Source organism: Hippoglossus stenolepis, chromosome 10, assembly GCF_022539355.2.
Source record: "Hippoglossus stenolepis isolate QCI-W04-F060 chromosome 10, HSTE1.2, whole genome shotgun sequence".
In the NCBI taxonomy this organism is placed as follows: Eukaryota; Metazoa; Chordata; class Actinopteri; order Pleuronectiformes; family Pleuronectidae; genus Hippoglossus; species Hippoglossus stenolepis.
In genome coordinates this window covers 18,496,703-18,517,988 of record NC_061492.1, presented here as the reverse complement: position 1 = coordinate 18,517,988, position 21,286 = coordinate 18,496,703, and the positions used below count along the sequence as shown (strand labels likewise).

Below are 21,286 nucleotides of genomic sequence, written 5' to 3'. Positions count from 1 at the left end.
GCGTAGCTGACGTTCTTGTGCTTCCTTCAAATATTTTCATTTCTGTTTTTTCAGAAAAACTGATTCAAGACATTAAATGATGTTCCCCTGAGCAAAAATATACCTGAAGGTTAATTGAAAACCAAAAGTGTAAGTCCAGGGATAGAATGACACTTTCCTGTATGAGTGGAAGGGGACAATTGTCAGGTCCAGAAGCACAAACGATTAGAAATGTGTATAACAGGTTCTGATAAAAGACCACAAATCAGTGCACACTCTTCAAACTACAGTCTTTACATTAGAGGCGTCAGTCTGAAGACGCCTCCCGATGACAGATGGTATCTCTGAAACTCAGGGCTGTGATAACTATCACTTTAGTTATTGTTAGTGTTTACAAAGACAGTAGATACCCTGGTAGTGAGGTTCGAACCTCATACTCAGTGTCCTCAGTTTGGTTCCGCCTGAGAGCTGAATTTGAAATCTATCAATTATCCATCATTTATCTATTTATCTACTACTGGCACCTTAGTGGATAAGCAGTATAGATAACGGACAGACAGATCTATTTAGACTAGAGCTCAACTATTTATAAAATTTGACATTTATTCTTAAGATATTATAAAACCCTTTTGACAAAGAAATGTAATTGATAACTTGATATTTTACAGTTTAACCAAAAAGTTCATTGTAAATAACTTATAATAAAATGTACACATAAATGCACATATTTTCAGCATTGTTTGGTCTATATATTAAAAGTTTTCATTTTCAACAAATGTGGAGTATAAAATTTAATTGCCATTTAATTGCAACAAGAACAGGACAATTTGAGGGAAGCTTGTCCGTCAGGGGTTGTTTTCAACTTAATTCCACATTTAATTTGTGGAATTAAGGTTGTTTGTCTCTGTGTTGGCCCTGTGATACGGGGGCGCCCTGTCCAGGGTGTACCCCCACCTCACACCCAATATCAGCTGGGATTGGCTCCTGCGGAAAAAATTCTACTTGAATGTTGAGAGTTGCTGATTCTTCAGGTTGACTCTCATGTGGCTTCCTCACAACATGAACACAGAGTATCACACAACCCCCCCAATAGATCACAAATGCGTGATCTGACAGACCTCACCCAAAAATGAATACATTTTCTGCTAAACATCTGAAACTACAATGTCCACCCCCAAAGACCCTCAAAGGATAAGCGATACACATCATGGATGGATGGAAGCTTCTTTTCTTCAGTAAGTCACTGTGATAAAACACTTAAAATGGAGAAATGTTCAGCAGTGTCAATGTGTAATGAGCACAGAAAAGGAGTTATTTTACAGGCCTCTGGCAACACATTTTTTTTCTTTATTCAGAGTAAGATGTGTCAACATCCAGCATGACAAAAATTGTACAAAGTTCACAATTTATAAATTAAATATCACAGCAACTTGTGATCTCACACATTTATAGCAAAATTAAAATGTCAACAAATCCATGCTGTGTAGTACAAAAATAAATCAAACTTCAGTTCCACAGAGAGCACAATAGTTTATACAAAATCCTGTCTTTGTTAATGGTCACTCAAATCAACCTCAAAATGAATCGGCTCAAAGAAAATAATAAACTCTGATGGAGTCACAATAATTTATATGAAAAGTCAGCATTCTAAATACTTGACGACCGTTTTTGTGTTCCCTATAGATAGTCACAGATAACTCTTTTTCAGATTTGTTATTTATGTACCAACATCAGATGAGCAGCCAGTTTGTGCTTTAAAACCCCTTTTTCCATTTTCACTGATAATGAGAAGTAATTCAAAAACTGGTACTAGCTATTACTCTACTGAAGCATTACTATATTGGCAAAAAGCTGCAGACACGATGCTGTGGAGAAAAGGCGTATGCAGTCATGGATGATGGGTAGTAGAGTCCTGAAAGAGGACAGTAAAGTACAATAGATGAGATTCAATCAGGTGAACGACAAGCACCTTTTGCATTAGCTCTCAAAAAGGCAAATTCTGAACATGATCGCTAACAACTAGAACAACAGAACGGAGGGGTGTGCACGCAGCCTGCGACTGGATCACCCCTCGAAGGTCTCATTTCACCAGACCTACGTTTTCTTCCACTTTTTTTTAAAAACCTTGAATTGATTGACTATTTAATCCTTTGTACAGTGATTAGATATAAAGTGCTGCTGGGGGATAACTTCATCTTCCTAAAACATAGCAAAAATGAAAGAACATTGTTAATGTTTTTACATAATAGCCTACAGTATAACTGCTATGGTTATAATCATCCGCTTCTCTGATTTCAAGTCCCTGTTCCTCCTCTCTCAGTGGTACTAAATCCACGCCCGCAGTGGCTCCGAGCGGTTGGTTGCTCCAATCGTGTGCCAAAGAGGTCGCCTGGAAAAAAATTGCACGCCGCCGTACGCAAAGGATAATATCTTCAAGGACAAGTGCAAATAGTCTACTGGCACATAAGTGGGGACAGTGACCCTGTAAGTCCCGCTGTCATACTCTATAAATACTCTTTACAAAAACCCTCTGAAACCCTCCTTTTTTTTAGGTGCTCGGGTACTGCTTTTTAGTTCCTGTAAGAACATCAAAACATGGAAACGAAGGTGTCCCTGTGCAAAATCGTACAGACAAAAAGTGGAACTCATATACTTTCCCATCTAAATCTCAATGTCCAGGTTCCTTCCTCTTTTTTAAAAAGACTTTTGTATTAAAAGATTTGTATAAAAATCAATATTTTACATAGGTTATATTAAAAAGATTCACGTTACCCCGCTATGCTTATAAACAAGAAATTGCATATACCCAACCTTTTTTTTTCTTTCCTTTGCAGATTGCATCCTGTACCTACGATAAACAAATTATTTAATTATTATATTGCTGAGACGTTTCTGGATCCTAGCAACGACAGGTCTCGAGATTGAGCAGATTTGATACTAGAAAGGCTCGAATGTGGTCATTGTCTTTACACATCATTTTTCTATTTGAGATTAGTTAATAAGGATGAGCATGTGAACATGCATGCACCGCACAGATGTGTTCCTCTAGGAATTTTCTCTCCTAGATTAATGGGAATTCCACCATCGGGTTTCCGTGTAATGATGTTTACAATATAACTGTTCATACATACATTCATACAAACATCAGGTCAGTTTCCTTTACAGCACCAATTGAAAATGCCCCCACCTACAGCTACACATCCTTTTTTGTTGTTCTTCATCAAAACAAAACACAAACGTTTCTCAAGCATTGTCAGAAAATAAAGCAATTCGCAAACCAGTTCTTGCTCTTGAACAATCTACACGCAAGATGAAGAAGAGGAGGAGGAGGAGGAGGAGAAGAAGAACAAAACATCTAAAATCATCCAGTCCAAAATCCACCCGTGAGCAGAAAAATAACTAGCTTCCTCCTGGCTCGTAGTTTTTTCGTTTTTATTTCACTGTCCGTTTTTTCATCTAAAATGCTTTTGTCGTCAAACGATAAAAAGAACTCTCGTTCCGTAATCATTAGCTTGTACTGTTCAGAAATATACACTAAAAATGTGCATACATGAGCAGCTAGAAACATTACATGACACTATGTCAGCTCATATGAAAACGTACAAAATGTGAATGTCCTCAAAAACTATTCTGCGGTTTGTCTCTTTTAATGTTCTTCCTCAAAGCAAGACCCAAAAAGGAAAAGAAAGACGGAAAAGTAATGATCTTGAGGTCTTCCTAAGCATAACACCTCTTTTTTGAGAGAATTCAGAATATATAACACTATATAAGTCACTGCACCGCAACGAGGAGCTGAAACCGCCACTGCCTGTTTGTGTGTGGATTTGATGCACCGTCCAGACCTGCCGGGGGGGAACAAAAAAAAATGTCCCTTCACTTAAAGAAGTGGTTACACTTGGATCCCTTGCACGGCTTGCTTGATGTTTTCCAACAGGGTTTTGTTTTCCTGGCTCTGATACTGCTCTTGATTTGTGTACATATCCGTTAGAGTGGTCACATAGGCATCAAAGTTCTGATCGCTGATTTGCTCCTGCAGGAACAGAGACACAACAAAAAGTTACAATAAAGTTTCAAAGTAACAACAAAAAAATACAGGTCATGGGAGCATACATCACACATGCATATATGACATGAGCAAGTAAAGACCATCGTCATTTCAAACAGAATACTTAATTATTAAAAAAAGTAACTACTGAATGACATTAGCATTGCATGGCACTTCACTTCAATCAAAACCAGTGGTGGAGGAAGTACTCAAACATTTAACTTAAGTACAAGTACAAATAAATAGCCAAAAGGTAAAGGTAGGACTACCACATTAACCTTTCTGCTATAGTAAGAGTAAGTGTGTACATAAAAAAAAATACTGTAAGAATTAAATGTTATACGTATTGTTTCCTCTAGGATTCTTTTAGCAGTGGGGGCAGTAGAAAGTACAGATATTTGCAAATATACTGTATGCATAGTGGAGTAAAAGCAAAAAGTACCAAGTACAGATACATGTCAAATGTACAGGTACATAGTAAATGTACTTCATTCTGGAGGCATTTTCCTGCTGCCTTTGCCAATGTGGTCTCACTCAGCCCACAGACTTTCCAATAGGATCACATCACACATTTCAAAGTAGTTTTTCAAGCCTATGCTATGATAAGATAAGAATGACTTTGAGCTGTACCAAAGTATTGTTCTGATTATATCTGCTGATATTGGTCTATTAAAGATCCGTAAATGCCCCAGCAGCCAATTGTCTGTGTAGACAATGGGCATTTTTCCTTGTATTACTGGGAGTCACCACTAGGACAAAGTGTACTTTCGGAAAGTACAAATAATCTAGAAAAAGAGAGCCACTGTGCGGAGAAAATCTGACTCTACTTTAAAAAATATAGACAAAAAAACTTTATTTAAAACAGAAGATACGCACAGACTGTAAGGTACTCTGTGCTGTTGGCTGAGCACTGACAGTTATAATAAAGTCTCCTGTCCAAAACAGAATCATAAGTTCTGAGAAAAGATGTTTTCAGTTTATACAGAGGGAACATTTAATCATCTACTTACAGGAAATAACAGATCTGATTAATAATGAAAATAAAACAAAAAGGACTGAAATGTTGAAATAATTTACTAACGTGAGGTATATACAAGGAGAAAACCTTATATAAGAGGAGAAAAAAATATTCTGTCCATTCCACAGGCAGTGGGTTTGCATTCTCTATATCTGTATTTAGTTGTGATGATGATATGAACTCTAAGTTCAGTATGTTTGTTGTTTATTGTGACTCCGGACTGGAGCTCAGACGATCATGTGAGGATTCACATCAGTTCTGGATCATGTCATGAGAATAAAACAGCTGTTCTGTTTTTTTTTATATTTATGTGGGTGTGTCCAGGTGCAACTATAACAATGTTTTGCTTTAAATTTTGCTGCCGCAAAGAATTGTTGGGCGGAATTTTCTCCTCTCCTTTCATAAAGGATGGTCCAATGTGTCCTATGCTAAATGAGAAAAGTTAGGAAGAATTGAAGCTCCTTTCCTAATCATTTAGAGAATTTGAACAGCTCTTATTATGGCGGCTGCTGAAATACCTCTGGGTCATTTTACTCAGTCGGGAAGGTTCCTAAGCAAAATGGACTATTGACACACAAAAGATTACTTAATATCAAGGTGGAATTCAAACCATAATAATTTGGTGATATTAGAAAATTCAATAGTTACTATAAGTTTAACAATTAGATTTTCTGCTTTCAAGAATCAAAATGTTGGCCTTTCTTTGCTTCCATAAAAATTACATTTATAGAGGAGGTGAAAAACAATATGCAGCACGAAAAGAGCCATTTCAATGGTGTGACTCATTGACTTACTTGCTGGTGCATCTGTAAGCAGCTGTTATTCCGTAGTGGAGGCTCTTTGTGTGCCAGTGGTTTCTGTGGAGATAAAAAAAAAAGAAGGACACATTCCATTTAGCTCGCTTTGAGAATCCAAGCTGTTGTATTCGCATGAAAACACTAGGTGGCAGTATTGGATATAAAGCCACAACACAGACGGCTTCAAACTGGTAGAAGCTGGACATTGATGAAGACAAACAAGACAAACACAGAGCCAAGCCAACCCATGTCCTCAGAGTGGCCCCCTGGTGTTGTAATGTATCCTCTGTAAAATCCTAAGAACTTTAATTCATTAGACTAGACTGTCATTGATTTTTTAAAACTGCTGGAATATGAAAGGAGGATGTAATTATAAAAAATGCCTCACCCCTAAGATAAGAATGCTTGACTGAGGTTTAATTCATTCCTTTGTCAATGAATCGTAAATGATCCATTATGCGAGAAGGATGAAACAGGACAGAATAATGTGTGATTGCTTTGAAACTCCTGGCAACAATATTTGTGTTAAATCCAAGAGCCAAAAATCGACCGACTGAATGATAGCAGATGAAATGTGGTGTTTGAAGCACATTTTCCTCCCAAAAAAACAGGTTTCCATCCTTAAAAACGTCCAATATCAGAATTAAAATGACAATTTTTGCCAAATTAATCAAAATTTCACATTTAGGATAAGAACTGTCAATTATACATTTGTGAAAACACATGCAAAACCTCAATATGCACTTTGATACATGTTTGTTTGACCTGATTTCCCAACTCCCCCTCGCAGCTCGGAATGACAAGCACCGCTCCACATTCTCAACTCAGCATGCAAAGAATAGGCTGTGGTTAAATGCACAAATAAATAAATGAATGAGCTGCTATAATGCTACATTTAGCCATTTTTTATTCTGCAACTTGCCGGGCTCGCCGTTCCTGGTGACCCTTACCATATGAGGGAGCTGGACATTAGCTAAACTGTTAATCAGTGACTGGCTGAGGTTGGCCAGCTCATGCAGGAGAGATTCATTTTGCTGTTCAATCACCTTGTTTTCCTCCTCTACGGACTTCAGGTTGGACTCCATTGTCGTGATCTGAGTGGAGGAGGATGACAGGGTGTTACAAGGGTACAAGCAAGGGGGGCCAGGGCGCCAACGCAGGTAGCACGTGAGGCAGGGGACTTACCTGCGTTCTCAGTTTGATCATGTCCGCCTCCACCTGCGAATTGGATTCACTTAAGTCTTTGATTTCCTCGTCCAGCTGTTTGATCTCCTCCTCGTTCTCCAGCCCTGCAGATGAGCGGCGCCATTAGCACTGACACTTTAACGCAGGAATTCCGTCATAAATTAGATTAACGGCCTTTATGCCTGGGCTGAAGTAATTAAAAATGACACAATGTGACTCCGCGGCCGAACGAAGATTCCGCCGGACTACGTGTGCGACTGCCTTCACCTTTACAATGCAGCCGGTTCAGGTCATTTTAGCTGATTAAGACTCAACGGTCTCGCGGACAAATTACATTATGATCTTGTCACATTCCTCCACGAGGCGGTGAAATCTAGTGAAGTGTTCGGAAAACGGGCGATCTATTACTCAGATATTACACGTGTGATTACTCCGCTCTGTTATTTCAGATTGGAGCCACTCTTCTCATTACACTCTACTGAATGTGGCAGCTTATTTCCAATTTAAGCCTTTACTCTGATCACCACACACACACACACACACACACACACACACACACACAGACGCTGGTATATGAAATTTGAAGCTCTGCTCAGTTCTCATTCCATGTCCATGTCCCTGATTGGCTGCATTGTGCGGGCGGGTGGTGGTTGGAGTTACCGTTGCTGGCGCGTTGCTGCTTTATTGTGAGCATTTCCACTCCGGAGAGCCTGGCTTTCCTCATGGCGGAGGTGGCACGCGGACAACCCGACAGACTGCAGGCACAAACGAGAACACACATACACACACAATGAGCCATAGTGGTTTTATAGACTGTTGAGGTTTTTTACATATAGGGAGAAGAGAAGAAATGCGAAATCAGTCTCATGTTTAAAGGGGAAGTTTGGGAAGTCAAAGAAAGACTTGGAATGGTCAAATGGTCAAAAGGTCAAAATCAAAGCTGGGGCCACTACACCCTGACTAGTAGTCCCAGGTATGGGTCAACCTTTTATAAGACTACATTTCCCATAATGACTGATGAACTTTGTTGTGCAGGCTTTTCTGTTCAGTATTTGTTGCTTTTAAACCCAAGCCGAATTATCCTGGCTATTTTATTCGACTTTAAAAACCTACTGCAGAGATACAGAAGACAAAATACTACTGCTTTCTGAGGCAGAATAGTACTCGAGGGGGAGTCAAGGGGTGCTGCAGCTCAGGAGGTAAAGAGGGTCGTCCACTAACCAGAGGGTCGGTTGTTCGATCCCCAGCTCCTCTAGCCTGCTTTCCCAAGTGTCCATGGGCAAGATACTGAACTCCAAATTGGCAGCTGTGCTGTGTATGAATGATGTGAAAGAGATAAAAGTGCTGCATATAGAAACACTGTAAGAATGTGAGTGTGAATAGGTGAATGTGACTTGTACTGTAAAGCGATTTAAGTGGTCGATATAACTGGAAAACTGCTATATAAATACAGTCCAGTTGCAATTTAACATTTAAGTGAACCAGTCTTGATGTGAAAAATATAAATGGAATTACCTTTAAAGTTTGGTGCTCATGAATTATTGTTCTCATCCTCATCCAGCAGGTAGAGAAAGTTACACTACTTATGTAATTACTGTAATTACTCTGGATTTCTTACAGAATTAAGGTTAGCACCTTGCCCCATATTTCCTATTATTATATTTCCTGTTTAAAATACCCTGAAGTTCTATATATAAAAGAAACTTTGAATAATTATGCTTGATTATGCCTATTGTAATTTTTTAAACCAAAGATAAATGGTCTGTATTTATAAAGTACTGTTCCAGTCTTGATGACCACTTACAGTACAGTTTTACTATTCACCCACACATTCACACAGTGCATCCATGTGCACTTTTTACATCACACATCACTCACACACTAGTAGCGCAGATGTCAGGGGCAATTTGGGGTTCAGTATCTTGGCCATGGTTACAAGTGGATCAGGGTAGACTGGGATCGAACCACCGACCTACTAGTAAGTGGACGACAGCTTCTTTAATGAGCGATCGGATCTGACGTGAACAAAACTCTTCTGCCAAAGTTAGAACTATTTATACAACACTTTACTGTCTGAGCTGTTTTTTGTCAATGTTATATCTGAATCCAAATCTGATGGTAGCTGCTAAATTGTTTGGGTCATTTAATCTGAGCAAACCAAATCCTCATAGTCTTGATGTCGCACATTAGCTAGATTTTGAGAATGAAACATAAAGAGGTTAATTGCAAATTTTGAACGCTGTTTAGTCTTAACATTTCCTAAGAAAAGAGGCTTTAAGGTGAGCACAGAAAACCCTTCTCCCTGCAGATGGATAACATCAGTCTGCACAGCGAAGCTCAGACAGTAGGCATTATTCAGCACTGCAGCCGTGTCCCCTGAACCCACCTCCGATGCGTCAGGAAGCTGCCGCTGACGTGACCCGAGCCGTCGCAGCCCGGCGTGGGGCAGGACATGCCCTCCGTCTTGCCAGACTTCCACGTGAACTGGATGCCATTTAGATAACCGTCCTTTTGTCTCTTGGCTGCTATGGGGCATCCGGACGCACTTCTGTGGGACGCGTACTTCCCGGTCACATGTCCCTGACCATCACAACCTGGGACTGGACACCTGGTAAGGAGAGAGAGTGTCTTTTGTTAGCTACTGGACGGATTACAGAGAAACTTGGGGCGGATCCAGGATTTTTGTTTCACTGTCTTCAAAGTTGCAAAATAGGATGAATATTTCATGGATCTTGATGAAAAAAAACATGCATGTTTAATGAACTGGTATTTATGAGAGTGGACAATTTGGAACAGATCCAAATGAAATAATGATCTATCGTGAATTTTAAAGGTTGTCTCATAACGGCAATGCTGGGCCTTGATAGAGGTATTTGATCTCTTTGTGTCATTTTAGATGTGGTGTTGCTCTGACTCTCCTATTTTGACATATAACTAGTTGCCTTTAATAGTTATGACGGCAATTCAGCCTGAACCTTTTATTGAACACCAACTGTTAATGTCGCAAGATTTCTATATAATGTGTTTAAACTATGTACTTTGCATATGTAACCTAGTGTGGATCTACCTTTTTACACTATTTTTGTATATATTTATTATGATATTTACTATATGTATGTATTTTGGGCAGGTAGCACTGTAGCCTCACAGCAAGAAGGTTCCCAGTTCGAATCCCGGTTCAGCCGGGGTCTTTCTGTGTGGCGTTCTTCATGTTCTCTAAGTGTCTGTGTGGGTTTTGTCCAGGTACTTTGGCTTTCGCCCACATTCCAAAGACATGCAGATTGGGGATTAGGTTGATTGGAAATTCTACATTGTCCATATGTGCGAATGGTTGTTTGTCTCTGTGTGTTGACGTGTCTAGGGTGTACTTCGCCTCACGCCCACTGTCAGCTAGGATAGGCTCCAGACCCCCCCACACACAACCCTCAAGAGGACAAACAGTAAAGACAATGGATGGATGGATGGATGGATGGATTTTGTATCGCTGATAACTTGTGATGCATAACATTCATTGGCCAAATAGTTGATTGTTGGTATTTAAGATGGTGTCTCTCTATACTATGCATACTATCCATAGTAACCATAGTAGCCATAATATCTGCCAGAAGTCACACAGCAAATAAATGCTTTGACAGGCGATTTTACGCGAGTGGATTTTCTCTTTTTCTGAACATTCTGTGATATTTTGTAAATCCAGCATACATCTTTTCTGAATGTGCATGTTATTCCCATATTTTTGATTTAATTGTTTATCAGACATCTATTAATTGAACCACAAAAAAAACCCATTCACCTTTTAATGATTTTGGAGACATTCAGTGACCTGCTGTCTATGTGCTACACACCACAGTCTACTACTACTGACGACTGAAACACTACACAGTTGCAAATCTCATTCTTTTTTCTGTTTCCCTCTCCTATCTCTTCTGCTTTGATATAAACAAAGATATGATCGTCTTATTTTAAAGCTGTCCCAGTGGCAGCCTTATCGCACTTTCGGGATGCTGACAGTGCATCAACACCAGTGCTAATCAGATGCAATGAGGCAGTAAATCATTCCAAATGTCACACCAGGCGAAATGGATTTTGGCTAAAGCTAGCGCGGGTTGTCAAAGTAACAGTTCTGTAATATGAAACTGCTGGTTTTAGTTCAGCTTCATGGATTTTTCAGTGCAGAGAAAGATACAGGGGGTCTGATGTGTACTGTACATTTAGATCAGTCATCGATCCAAACATCTTAACCCAGAATGGTCAGAGCAAGTTACATTTCTATCAAACAGTCCCACTCTGTATTTCTGGACCTCCCCCTATTTCTCTCTCTACAGTCTTAAAGGAGTGTAACATCCATCCATCCGTTGTCTTCTGCTTATCCGAGAGCTTGGGTCGTGGAGATATCCAGCCAAGTAGGGCATCCCAGACATCCCTCTCCCTAGCCACGCTTTCCAGCCCCACCTGGGGAATCCTGAGGCGTTGCCAGGTCAGATGGAATATGTAGTCCCTCCAGTGAGGGTCTACCCCGGGTCTCCTCCTGGTCGGGTGTGCCCGGTAATCCTCCAAAGGAAGGCGCTCAGGAGGCATCCTGACATGATGCCCGAACCACCTGACCTGACCCCTCTGGATGTCGGAACTCCCCACCATCTCTAAGCCTGAGCCCACCGACAGAGAAAACTCATTTCAGTTGCTTGTATTCGTGCCCTCGTCCACTATCCAGAGCTTGTGACCATAGGTGATGTTTGGAAAGTAGATCCACCAGTAAATCCAAAGCTTTGCCTTGCAGCTCAGCTCCATCTTCACCTCACCTCTCCGGTACAACGCCCACACTACTGCTGATGCCGCACCGACCTGCCTGTCCATCCCGTGCTCCATCATCCCCTCACTTGTGAACAAGAGGCAGATCTAGAGATACTTTAACTCCTTCATTTGGGGCAGCAACCCGCCCCCTACGCAGAGAGAGAGCAATCTTCCCTTTACCGGTCAACCTCAATAGGATTCCTGGGACAAATTGAGATAATCCACAGTGCATTTGACTGTGTAGGTGCTGAACACTGTTTCTTTTGAGTAATATTCCCTCATAAGTGTTCTTCATCCTTTAGACTAAACTATTTAATTACATCTTCATTTCACAAAGACATAGTCTGTGTGACTCCGCTCTCAAGTGTCATTATTTTTCATACACAAATAGCAAGTCTGAGCCATAATGAAGAGCAGTGACAATGTTTTTATACGCTTTATTTGAGTTCAGACCTCCTCCATGAATTAGATGAGACTTTAAGATGTTACTTGACCTCTGAGATGATATCACAATCAAATCTTCTCTATACCAGGTTTCAATATTTGGACCCATTTTAAGTATGAAAACATAAAATTCTAAAATCAGCTTCCCACTTGTTTGACCAAATCCACATTCTGTAACACTTAAAGATGATGGATAGGATCGTTATCGGCACCATCACTACAATACTTATTGTACCTCGAAATGTGGTTTGACCTTTTTATTGTAATTCTTTTATTTTTAGTATTTATATCCTGTGGGTTAAAATTCAACAAGTTCCGTGAGGGTAATAATTAAATTTGACTTATATAGAGGAGAAGATGTAGGGTAGTGGGGGAGTGGGGGAGTGGTCCTCAAACAGGGGACTGTGGAACCACGGTTGTCCCTGAAATGATTTTAATATATGTCTAATATCTTTCTAGGACAGTTTTCTTGTGTTGTTCTTTCACATAACTAAGCAGACCCAGAAATATAAAATAGAATAATGAATTATTCCAAGGGACATACATGAGGGGGTCCCCGGAGTATGTTCTATCATGTATGGGGTGACAACCTTTGATGAAGAGAATAGCATAACCTCAAGACTGTGTCTTTAGTATAAGAATATAGAGGGATCATTCCCCACTGCCACATTATTGTTTTCTTAAAACTGTTGTTGGACACTGCCTTTAACATCCTCAACATCTTTTCTGATACTAACGCACTAATCATCAAGATATTTATTTTTTCCAAGAACAGGTGGATTCTCATCTTGGCATCTAATTGCCTCTGAAGCTGGTTATGTATTCAGTCCTGTCCGTTTGTTTGCTGGTTTGTTTGTTTGTAAGAAAGACAATGCAAAAACAACTGCACTGATTATCACAAAACTTGGTGGAAGGATGTGATATGGGTCAGGGATGCGCTAATTCAATTTTGGTGCAGATCCAGATCAGGGGCCGGATCCAGGAATTTCTTTTCACTTTCGTTTAGATTGAGAGATGGGGGCGTTTTGCTACATTTTTCTTGATTTCTCAAAGAATAATTCATGAAATTGATGAAAAATTAATCAGGCTATTTAGGGAACTGGTATTTATTTGTGTCTTCAATTAAACATCTGGATCTAGAGAATTTGAATGTGGTTTAATATGGAGACTGCAGGGCCTTTGCAGAGGTTCTAGTTTTCTTTCTTTCTCTCTTTGTCCATCACTTTTACTATTTAGAGCAAATGATCAGACATATGCATCGCATCTTAGGCTGCTGTGTAAAGAAAAAACAATCTGTTGAGTTTCTTTCTGTAATATTGTAAGGTCTGTATCTTAATTTGCATGTATAAAAATATAAATAAAATTGAAACCTCTGCATTGGACTTAAACAGATGAAAGCATCCCTCCAACATGTTTTCCTGCAGATCTGTGAATCATCCTGGCTGATGACTCATGATGCTCTAGAAAGGTCTTTACATTCTCCCTATTCTCTCTCACCGCTGCGCATTCCCTCATCTTCTCTGAACGCCGGTCGAAACCATCAATGTTTCAGCTGCCTGCGCCAGATATCTGCTCACAGTGACATATCAGTGACCTGGGAGCCAAAACCGGCAGACAAAACCCGGCAGAGAGCTGCGCTGTCGAGGGGCCAACCAGTCCGTGCTCTGACAGTACAGAGCGGATGTCGTCCATGCATAATGTCCAGCAGGGAGAGCCTGACGAGAGCCGTGTTGTGGTTCATTCACACCAGAGTGCCAGGTTAGGAAGTGTGTGAAAACGACTGGGGCCGGGGAGCGAGGCTGAACCCAGTGATTCATGTTTTAAACAAGCAACAACCGCCTCCCCACCCCCCCCTCCCAAGGTGTTTGTATTTTTGACTTTTAATGCTCTTTGTTCTATAGATCTGGGATTCTCTTTGGTGAATTTCAATAATTTAATGCCAACGAGCACACTGACAGGGATACCTGCGGCAAACTGTCCTCGGGATCCGACAGAGCGACATGATCGAGAAGCGTGTTGCTGCACCACCGGAGAAATCAATGCAGCTGCAGGGCTGAGGCCCGAGAAGCCCACAGTGGAATTTAGGCAGAGTCCAATCAATCTCTCTCTTTCTCTCTCTCTGCCTCTTTCTCTGCTTCTCTGCTCGGCTCTCTCCGTCTTTTCCTACCTGTGCGCCTGCAGCAGCTCACCAGAGACTGCACCCCCCCGCCCCTCTAAACTACTACAAGCTTGCACTTCTGAAGTTTCCCCCTGCAACCTTTTAGATTCAGGTTGAAACTTTTACACCTCATAGCACATTTGTCTTGTCAGAGCTAATGCTGATTTATTCCTGCTTGCATCAGTGCATGTCAAAGAGCAAGGCACTGTTCTCTCATCCCAACATCAACCCTTTTGGCTTCCAGTTCCCTTGCATCATTTTGAAAACTGGAAAAAGTAAAGTCATGTTATCCTTTTTTTCCCCCCATATTTCACATGGGAGATGTGTGAAGTGAGCTGAGAGCAGTGAGCGGTGTTGGTAGCAGGATGGGAGTTTTTTAAGGGGAGACAGAAGACTGATGATCAGTGTCTGGACTGTACCTGATAGGCTCCTGGTCCTCCTTGTTCTCTTTACTGTGTATGATCTTTATCCCACTTTTCCTGGCCCGCGGACACCCTGAGAGACTGCAGATAAATGACAGTGTTGCCAAGTTGAAGCGCAGGGTACATTTTTGTGTATGTGTATGTGTGTGTGTGTGTGTGGAGAGAGATAGAGGAGGGGAAGTCAAGCAGAAGTAAAGTAACATAAGAACTTTATGTTACAGTATGAGAGACGGAAAAGAGAGGTGTATTGAGAAAAGGGAGGGATAAGTTAATGTGCAGTATGTATGCTGTAGAATGTGTGTGTGTGTCTGTGTGTGTCTGTGTGTGTCTGTGTGTGTACCTTCTGTGTGAGGCGTAGTTGCCAGTGATATGTCCCGAACCATCGCACCCTGGTGTCGGGCACCTGGGGCAGAAAACACAAAAAGGGCTCAGGGTCTACAGCAAAGGTAGAGTGAACACGGGCTTTCCAAAGAGTATATTTTTAATAAATGTATAATAGTTATTAATTTAGTTTATATCACTACAGCAGGTACTAGCATGAATGTCAACCCTGTGAAATACTTGCTGTCTGTTCACCGTCACATTTCGGTGCTTCTGACACCTCTGGATTTTAGCATAAATTAACTTTACAGTTTAAATAAATACGTTCCCCAGAGACACACCCAAAAATTATTTTGAAGGATGCTTATTTTCACAAAACCCATTAAAAGAGCAAAATCAACAGTATTGTATTTCGTCCATTTTTGTTGCTACTGAAAATTAAAATCTTGTCTCTCAAACAAAATGAAATATTTTTTACAATATTACTAATATTTTAAAGATATGTTTTACTTTACATTTTGATAATCTTGATTCCCGTAATTTTTCTGATCCAAAGGTTTTTTTATGTCATATTTTATCCATGTAAACTGTGAAATTGTTTACTAGTATCACCCTTTTTTTCTCCTCTTTTTCTGTCTCTGTAATTTAACTTGTTTTAAACTCGTCACCCCTCAATAATTTCTTGAGTTTAAGTCCTATCCACTAACATGGAGGATGTGAGTTTATGACCTATACTGCAGCCAGCCACCAGGTGGCGATCAACACACTTTTGGGGACATACTAAAAATAAGTAAAATCTAGAACAATATCCGTCTCTTTTAATGGTTTTCCTTGAACTGTAGTAAATCTCCATATAATTGTAATATATATAACATTATATATTAATATAATATAATGTCTATCCACATTATACTTTACACGACCACTTTTTCCTCTTGTATAAACTGACACTCTTAAGGTTGACCTGACACCAGGCAGGATGTTATCACATACGCACAAATCATACACATATCTGTGAGTCATCTCACGTCTTACTTGAGCTCTTGCGCGTTGTTGGCCAGCATACTTCGAATGCTTTTATCAGCTAAAGGGCAACCTGAGAGACTGAAAAATACACCAGCCGAACATTAGTTTCACCACAGTGACGACACAGCCCCAACCACTGACACACAGAGCAGCCTCTCTCTCTCTCAGCCCGCACTCATCACATCCACATCATGAACCGACACATGCACACAGAAAAACAGCAATCAGGAAATGCAAAATACCCCAAAAACAAAAATGCCATGATGCAAGTGCAGGAAGTTGATTAGAAAAACTTTAACCCTCTGAATATTTGCACTGTAGGACTGAGTGGATATAGAAATCCCCTGCACATGCAGCCATATCAGGGTCCAGAAGTCTGAGACCTCGTTCCCATTCAGACGTGTGGACCCCACTGTACTGAATATCATTCAGTCCTTATCTCGCACTGTAATTCTGCTCTGAATGGTAAATGCTTAGTCTGCACAGCACTCTGGGAAGGGCCTGGAGGACTGAATAACATCAGCTTAGAAGGCTTTACACACACGACCCACTGAGTAGACATTTCATCCCAGGGTTCAGCGTTAAAATGAGCATGTATCCAATCTTTAATTAATTTGGTCCTTCATTTATGATGCAATTGTTTCAGGGACGTCAAGTAGCCAATAGTCAAAGGGCTAACGAACAGGAGAGAGAGAGAGAGAGAGAGAGAGAGAGAGACATTGGGCCTACAGGTGTTTTGACAGCATATAGTCGAGGTAAGCTGAAAACAATAAAGAGAAATAGACTTAGAATCCACCAGGAGAAAGGCAAGTCACACCTTCGATGTGAGGCGAAATTGCTCGACAAGTGACTTCCATCACAACCCGGTGTGGGACATCTGCCACCGGAAAAATAGACCAATTTATAAGCCCAAAGGGAAGGAGTAGTAAACGTGGAATTTAGAGGAAAAAAAAAATCGTCTCTTGATTGTTTGGGTTTTTCATTGTTTCCAGTTTAGCTTCACTGTCTGATTAACATTGTGTTTCCTGAGATCAGCCACACCTCTAAACGGCCTTATATAGACAACTATAGGTTTTTCATTCCTATCATTATTCAAGAGCATTTAGTTTGAGAGCAGAACTTGTTGATTTCTCGTTCAGATTCTAGAATGCTTTCAATCGAAACCTTGCGCTCGCACTCAAATAGTCACTGCTGTGCATAGATGTGCTCTGCTGGTGCTCAAACCTTACGCTTACAATCAGATTTCCTGTGCTCCAATGCCAGGTGTGGTGATGACGTCGGAAATTGCCCCGTCCTCGTTTTGGTTAGTTTTACTGTTGGTACTTTTCACATAAAATACAGGGGGGAAGAAACCGGGTGGCGTCTGTTTTGTTTTTATGTTTGCTTGTAACAATGTTCCCATAACGTTCACCAACAGGAAGCTGGTGTAAGCAATGGAGGGTGGGAGAGCACGAAACCAGTTAAAGAAACCCCCAGTTTATTGGATTCTCAAAGACGAAGACAATTTCCCTTGTCAAGACTATTGCTGGCACTCTATTGGTTGGGGAATTTTGACAGACCTGGTGCACAAAAAGGAGATGTTTCACGTGCGCACAGAAGCCACGTGTACGTAAGGAGAAGAGCTGCAAGCACACAGTTTGAGCACAAGCAGAGAAGATCTAAGCACAAGCAGGGGTTATTTGAGTGTGAACGCAGCATTTTAAAATCTGACCTCAAACTGAAAGATCACACTCTTGAATAAAGATAGGTTAAAAAAAACATAGACAACTAGTGTTGCTGAGAGCATTAAAAATAGTGTGGGGGGTACTACAATAAAGTCATCAGTGGGAGCTGCGAGCTCTAAGATCAGTGTGGACAAATGGATAAAGCCGCCAAATCAAAGTCATATAGCAAGCCACTGGCAGCAGCACAGGATGGAGGGAGGGGGGGGGGTTATCTGAGGATAACTATAATACAAAGAAGGATGAAAACAAAAGAAAGGTAAAAAAAATATGGAGGGGGTGGTGAGGGGGTGTTGAAGGGGAGCAGAGCTTGAGTGGGGGGAGAAGCAAGTTGTGGTCGAGTGGATGATGGGAGGGATTTCTGACGCGTTGGGTTAGAGTAGGAGAGAGGGCGGGGGGCGCTCTTACGTTATCAGGTCCTTCTTACTCTCCTTGCACTGGATGTACTTGGGCTTGGGGCTGGGCATGTTCACGTCGGTGGTGTAGGAGCCGTCGTCCAGCAGGTCGTGGAAGGGGTCCAGGTCGTCCGGCTGAGGGTGAGAGGGGAGGCAGGGGGAGGGGAGAGGGAAGAGGGGAGGAGGGAGGAGAGAGACATAGAGGGATTTTCAGTCCGTCATAGTATATTTTCAAGAAATCATGCTTGTGTGCATAAAAAAAAACTAAAAACATATGCACTCTACAGTATGTATGTTGGAATGCAATTTCTTCATTTGCACAGGATAAAAACTCTTTGCCTCTGCCCCTCTCTCTCTCTGTCTCTCTCTCTCTCACACACACACACACACACACCTGTCAGCCCACAGAGTATAGTCAATTTGAATGCTAATGGTAGAGCCTGTATGAATATTGCACCTCACCTGTCAGTCTAACAGAGGCAGAAAATAGAATCCCTGAGAGGAAATAATGACTCAATGCCAAACGAACAGCGTGTGTGGTGTTTGTGTCACACAATGGGAACTTGTCCTCCTTACGGGGACAAAAATCAAGTCCCCATTGTAAATCATCAAAATTTAAAGTGAAGACATGTTTTATGGTTAGGTTTGGGTTTAAGTGCAGGCTACGTTAAGGTTAGGTTTAAGTAAGGCAAGTAGTAAATATGGTTAAGGTTAGGGTGAGTCTCCAATGTAAGTCAATGTAATCTCTTCTGAAGTCATGGAGACATGACTGTGTGTGTGTGTGTGTGTGTATATATTTTCAGACCATTGTTCTGTGCGTACAGATCATTCAGGGAGTCGGCCCGGGTGTATTCTTGAAATGCACCGCTCCGCCACTAGATGGTACTGTGGTGCAGCGTCAGGCCGCCGCCGCTGCTGCCTCGTGTCAGCGTGGGGCTGTGCTTTGTCTGCAGTGCACACAGCCAGGGCAAACTGGCTGTTGATGCAAATCCTCTTTCCCTTTCTTCCACGCTCGCAGTGTGTATATACAGTAATGCCCGCAGAGAGAGAGACGGGGCCAGATACGGCCCAAATTATCCCGCACTCAAGCTGTCTCGGCGTGTGTGTGATGCTGGGTCAGCCAGCGAGCTCCTCCAATTAAAGGGAGCGTTGGGCTGAGAGGCTGACAGGAAGGAGAACGACACATGCATACATACAGGGATGCAGAGCAAAAAGTAGGCTAGGGATGAAACTCCCACACACACACAGACACACTCCCAAAGAGACGCGGGTACAGACATGCACACACTCGTATGAATATTCACATCTCACGCGCACAGCATCAGAGGCACATGTACTGTACATGCAAGCGCCTCCACACACCGACAGGCGCGCCCAGCAGTGCTGCATTGATTTCCAGCAGCTCTTTGATGAGATGAGCCATTCCGATTCCCTCCCAAGGTGCTGCTTTGCATAATTCATTTTGGAGAGGAGCGAAATGTAAAAAACAGAAAGCCGGCATGCGGGGCGCGCGATACAAACAGAGCAGCTACCTCTGTGCATGGCAATGCTGACATCAATTAACACGCAGATTCATTAGGTCTCCCTCAAAACAAAAAGAAAAAGAAATCCCTAATATGACTTTCTAATGACTGCAAATGTAACAGTGAGTCAGACGGCAGGCAGGAAACCTAGAAGACGATCAGATGGCAAGGCAAATGTTTGACTTGGAGACACTGTGTTGAATCAGTGGTTTGGAGGGAGATAATTTGGGCCCAGACACATGGAGGAGGCAGAATGAGCGACGCATGCCAACTGTACGGTCTATCAGCTCCGAACAGCACAAACTAGCACACAGGATACAACTGTTAATAGTTACAAGTGCAGTGCCCGTTGTAAACCTATCTGTTTGTAATGTTCTGTTCTCCTGGCCTGTGTTAATGCTCCCGAGCGGCTTCAGAATTATTTATTAGTGAATCATCCTCAAACACTTCTACAATATACTGTCCCTTTGTGTTGCTTGTGTGCTGAACGTTGCGTGATGTGCTTTTTATAAACAGTCTATGATGCAGAACTCAAAACTTTGTGTTCATCCTACCTGGTTTATCTGCTATGAAGATTTTATAGTCTGTGTTTTACATAAAATCAAACTGAATTTGCTTTAATTGTTGTTCACATGTGTGGCACTTTGAATGATTTACTGTTAATTTGTAATACATTGCGTGTCGGCTATTTCAAAGGCTTGTTCAGCAATTGACACCAAGACCCAAATTCACATCTTTTCAAAATAAAAGCTCTATAATTCACCTCGATATAAAGCCTGACATTGTGCTTTTACTCCGAAGACAAATTGCCAAACAGGAATTGATTATATGAATGTTGCTGCCATGACGAGATCACCCTTGAATGTGTGTGTTTGTCCGATATGGTGAAACACAAATAATCAGATAATCAACATGTTCTGTCAGGATAGATACTATTGGCCGCGGGCTGCCAGTTGTCGACCGCTGCCGTAGTTTATCCGAGGATGTAGAGGAAGACATGTTCAGCTCTGCCCACAGACTGAGGGCACACTTCCCCCCCGACTGACAAAGAACGTTGATTTATTCATATTTTATCAATATTGAAGTATCGTGTGTCCAAATCGCACCAGATTTGACACTGCACCTCACTGGGCCTTTAACAATACAAATAACAAGAGTAGGATCTACCTTCTAATTCCACAAACATCTTGTTTTTAATTTTCACAAGCATTAGCCCCTTAATTTCTAATCCCCCTGTCTAATTCTTCTTTTTATCATTTAACTTCAACCGATCATGAACCTGTGGGTTTAGCTGATCAAAAGTAAAATACTTGTGTAATGATAAAATGTGGAATTCTGCTTCGCAAAACACACGTTCAGGCATCAACAGTCTTTCCTAAGCAGGAAACGGCACACAGCATGATTTCTAATTTATCTGTCCACAAACCAGACAGCAGTGGTTCATATGTATTTACAGCACTG

General features: G+C 41.3%; 1 protein-coding gene across 8 annotated transcripts in view; it reads right to left on the bottom strand.

Moving 5' to 3' along the window:
• Positions 1 to 1,290: 1,290 nt before the first annotated feature.
• The window catches only part of myt1lb (myelin transcription factor 1-like, b), a 112,092-nt gene continuing 92,096 nt past the window's right edge, over positions 1,291 to 21,286 (bottom strand). For 6 of the 8 annotated variants that reach the window (XM_035169106.2, XM_035169107.2, XM_035169105.2 and 3 more), the window contains 10 exons: positions 18,316 to 18,437; positions 16,196 to 16,264; positions 15,180 to 15,242; positions 14,837 to 14,920; positions 9,411 to 9,632; positions 7,685 to 7,779; positions 7,025 to 7,128; positions 6,886 to 6,933; positions 5,837 to 5,899; positions 1,291 to 4,009 (listed from right to left, as the gene is read on the bottom strand). In XM_035169106.2, the coding sequence (XP_035024997.1) occupies positions 3,869 to 4,009; positions 5,837 to 5,899; positions 6,886 to 6,933; positions 7,025 to 7,128; positions 7,685 to 7,779; positions 9,411 to 9,632; positions 14,837 to 14,920; positions 15,180 to 15,242; positions 16,196 to 16,264; positions 18,316 to 18,437 (1,011 nt within the window). In that variant the 3' untranslated portion in view covers positions 1,291 to 3,868. The remainder of the gene's footprint in view (positions 4,010 to 5,836; positions 5,900 to 6,885; positions 6,934 to 7,024; positions 7,129 to 7,684; positions 7,780 to 9,410; positions 9,633 to 14,836; positions 14,921 to 15,179; positions 15,243 to 16,195; positions 16,265 to 18,315; positions 18,438 to 21,286) is intronic. The other 2 variants (XM_035169103.2, XM_035169108.2) reach the window with 2 other exon arrangements.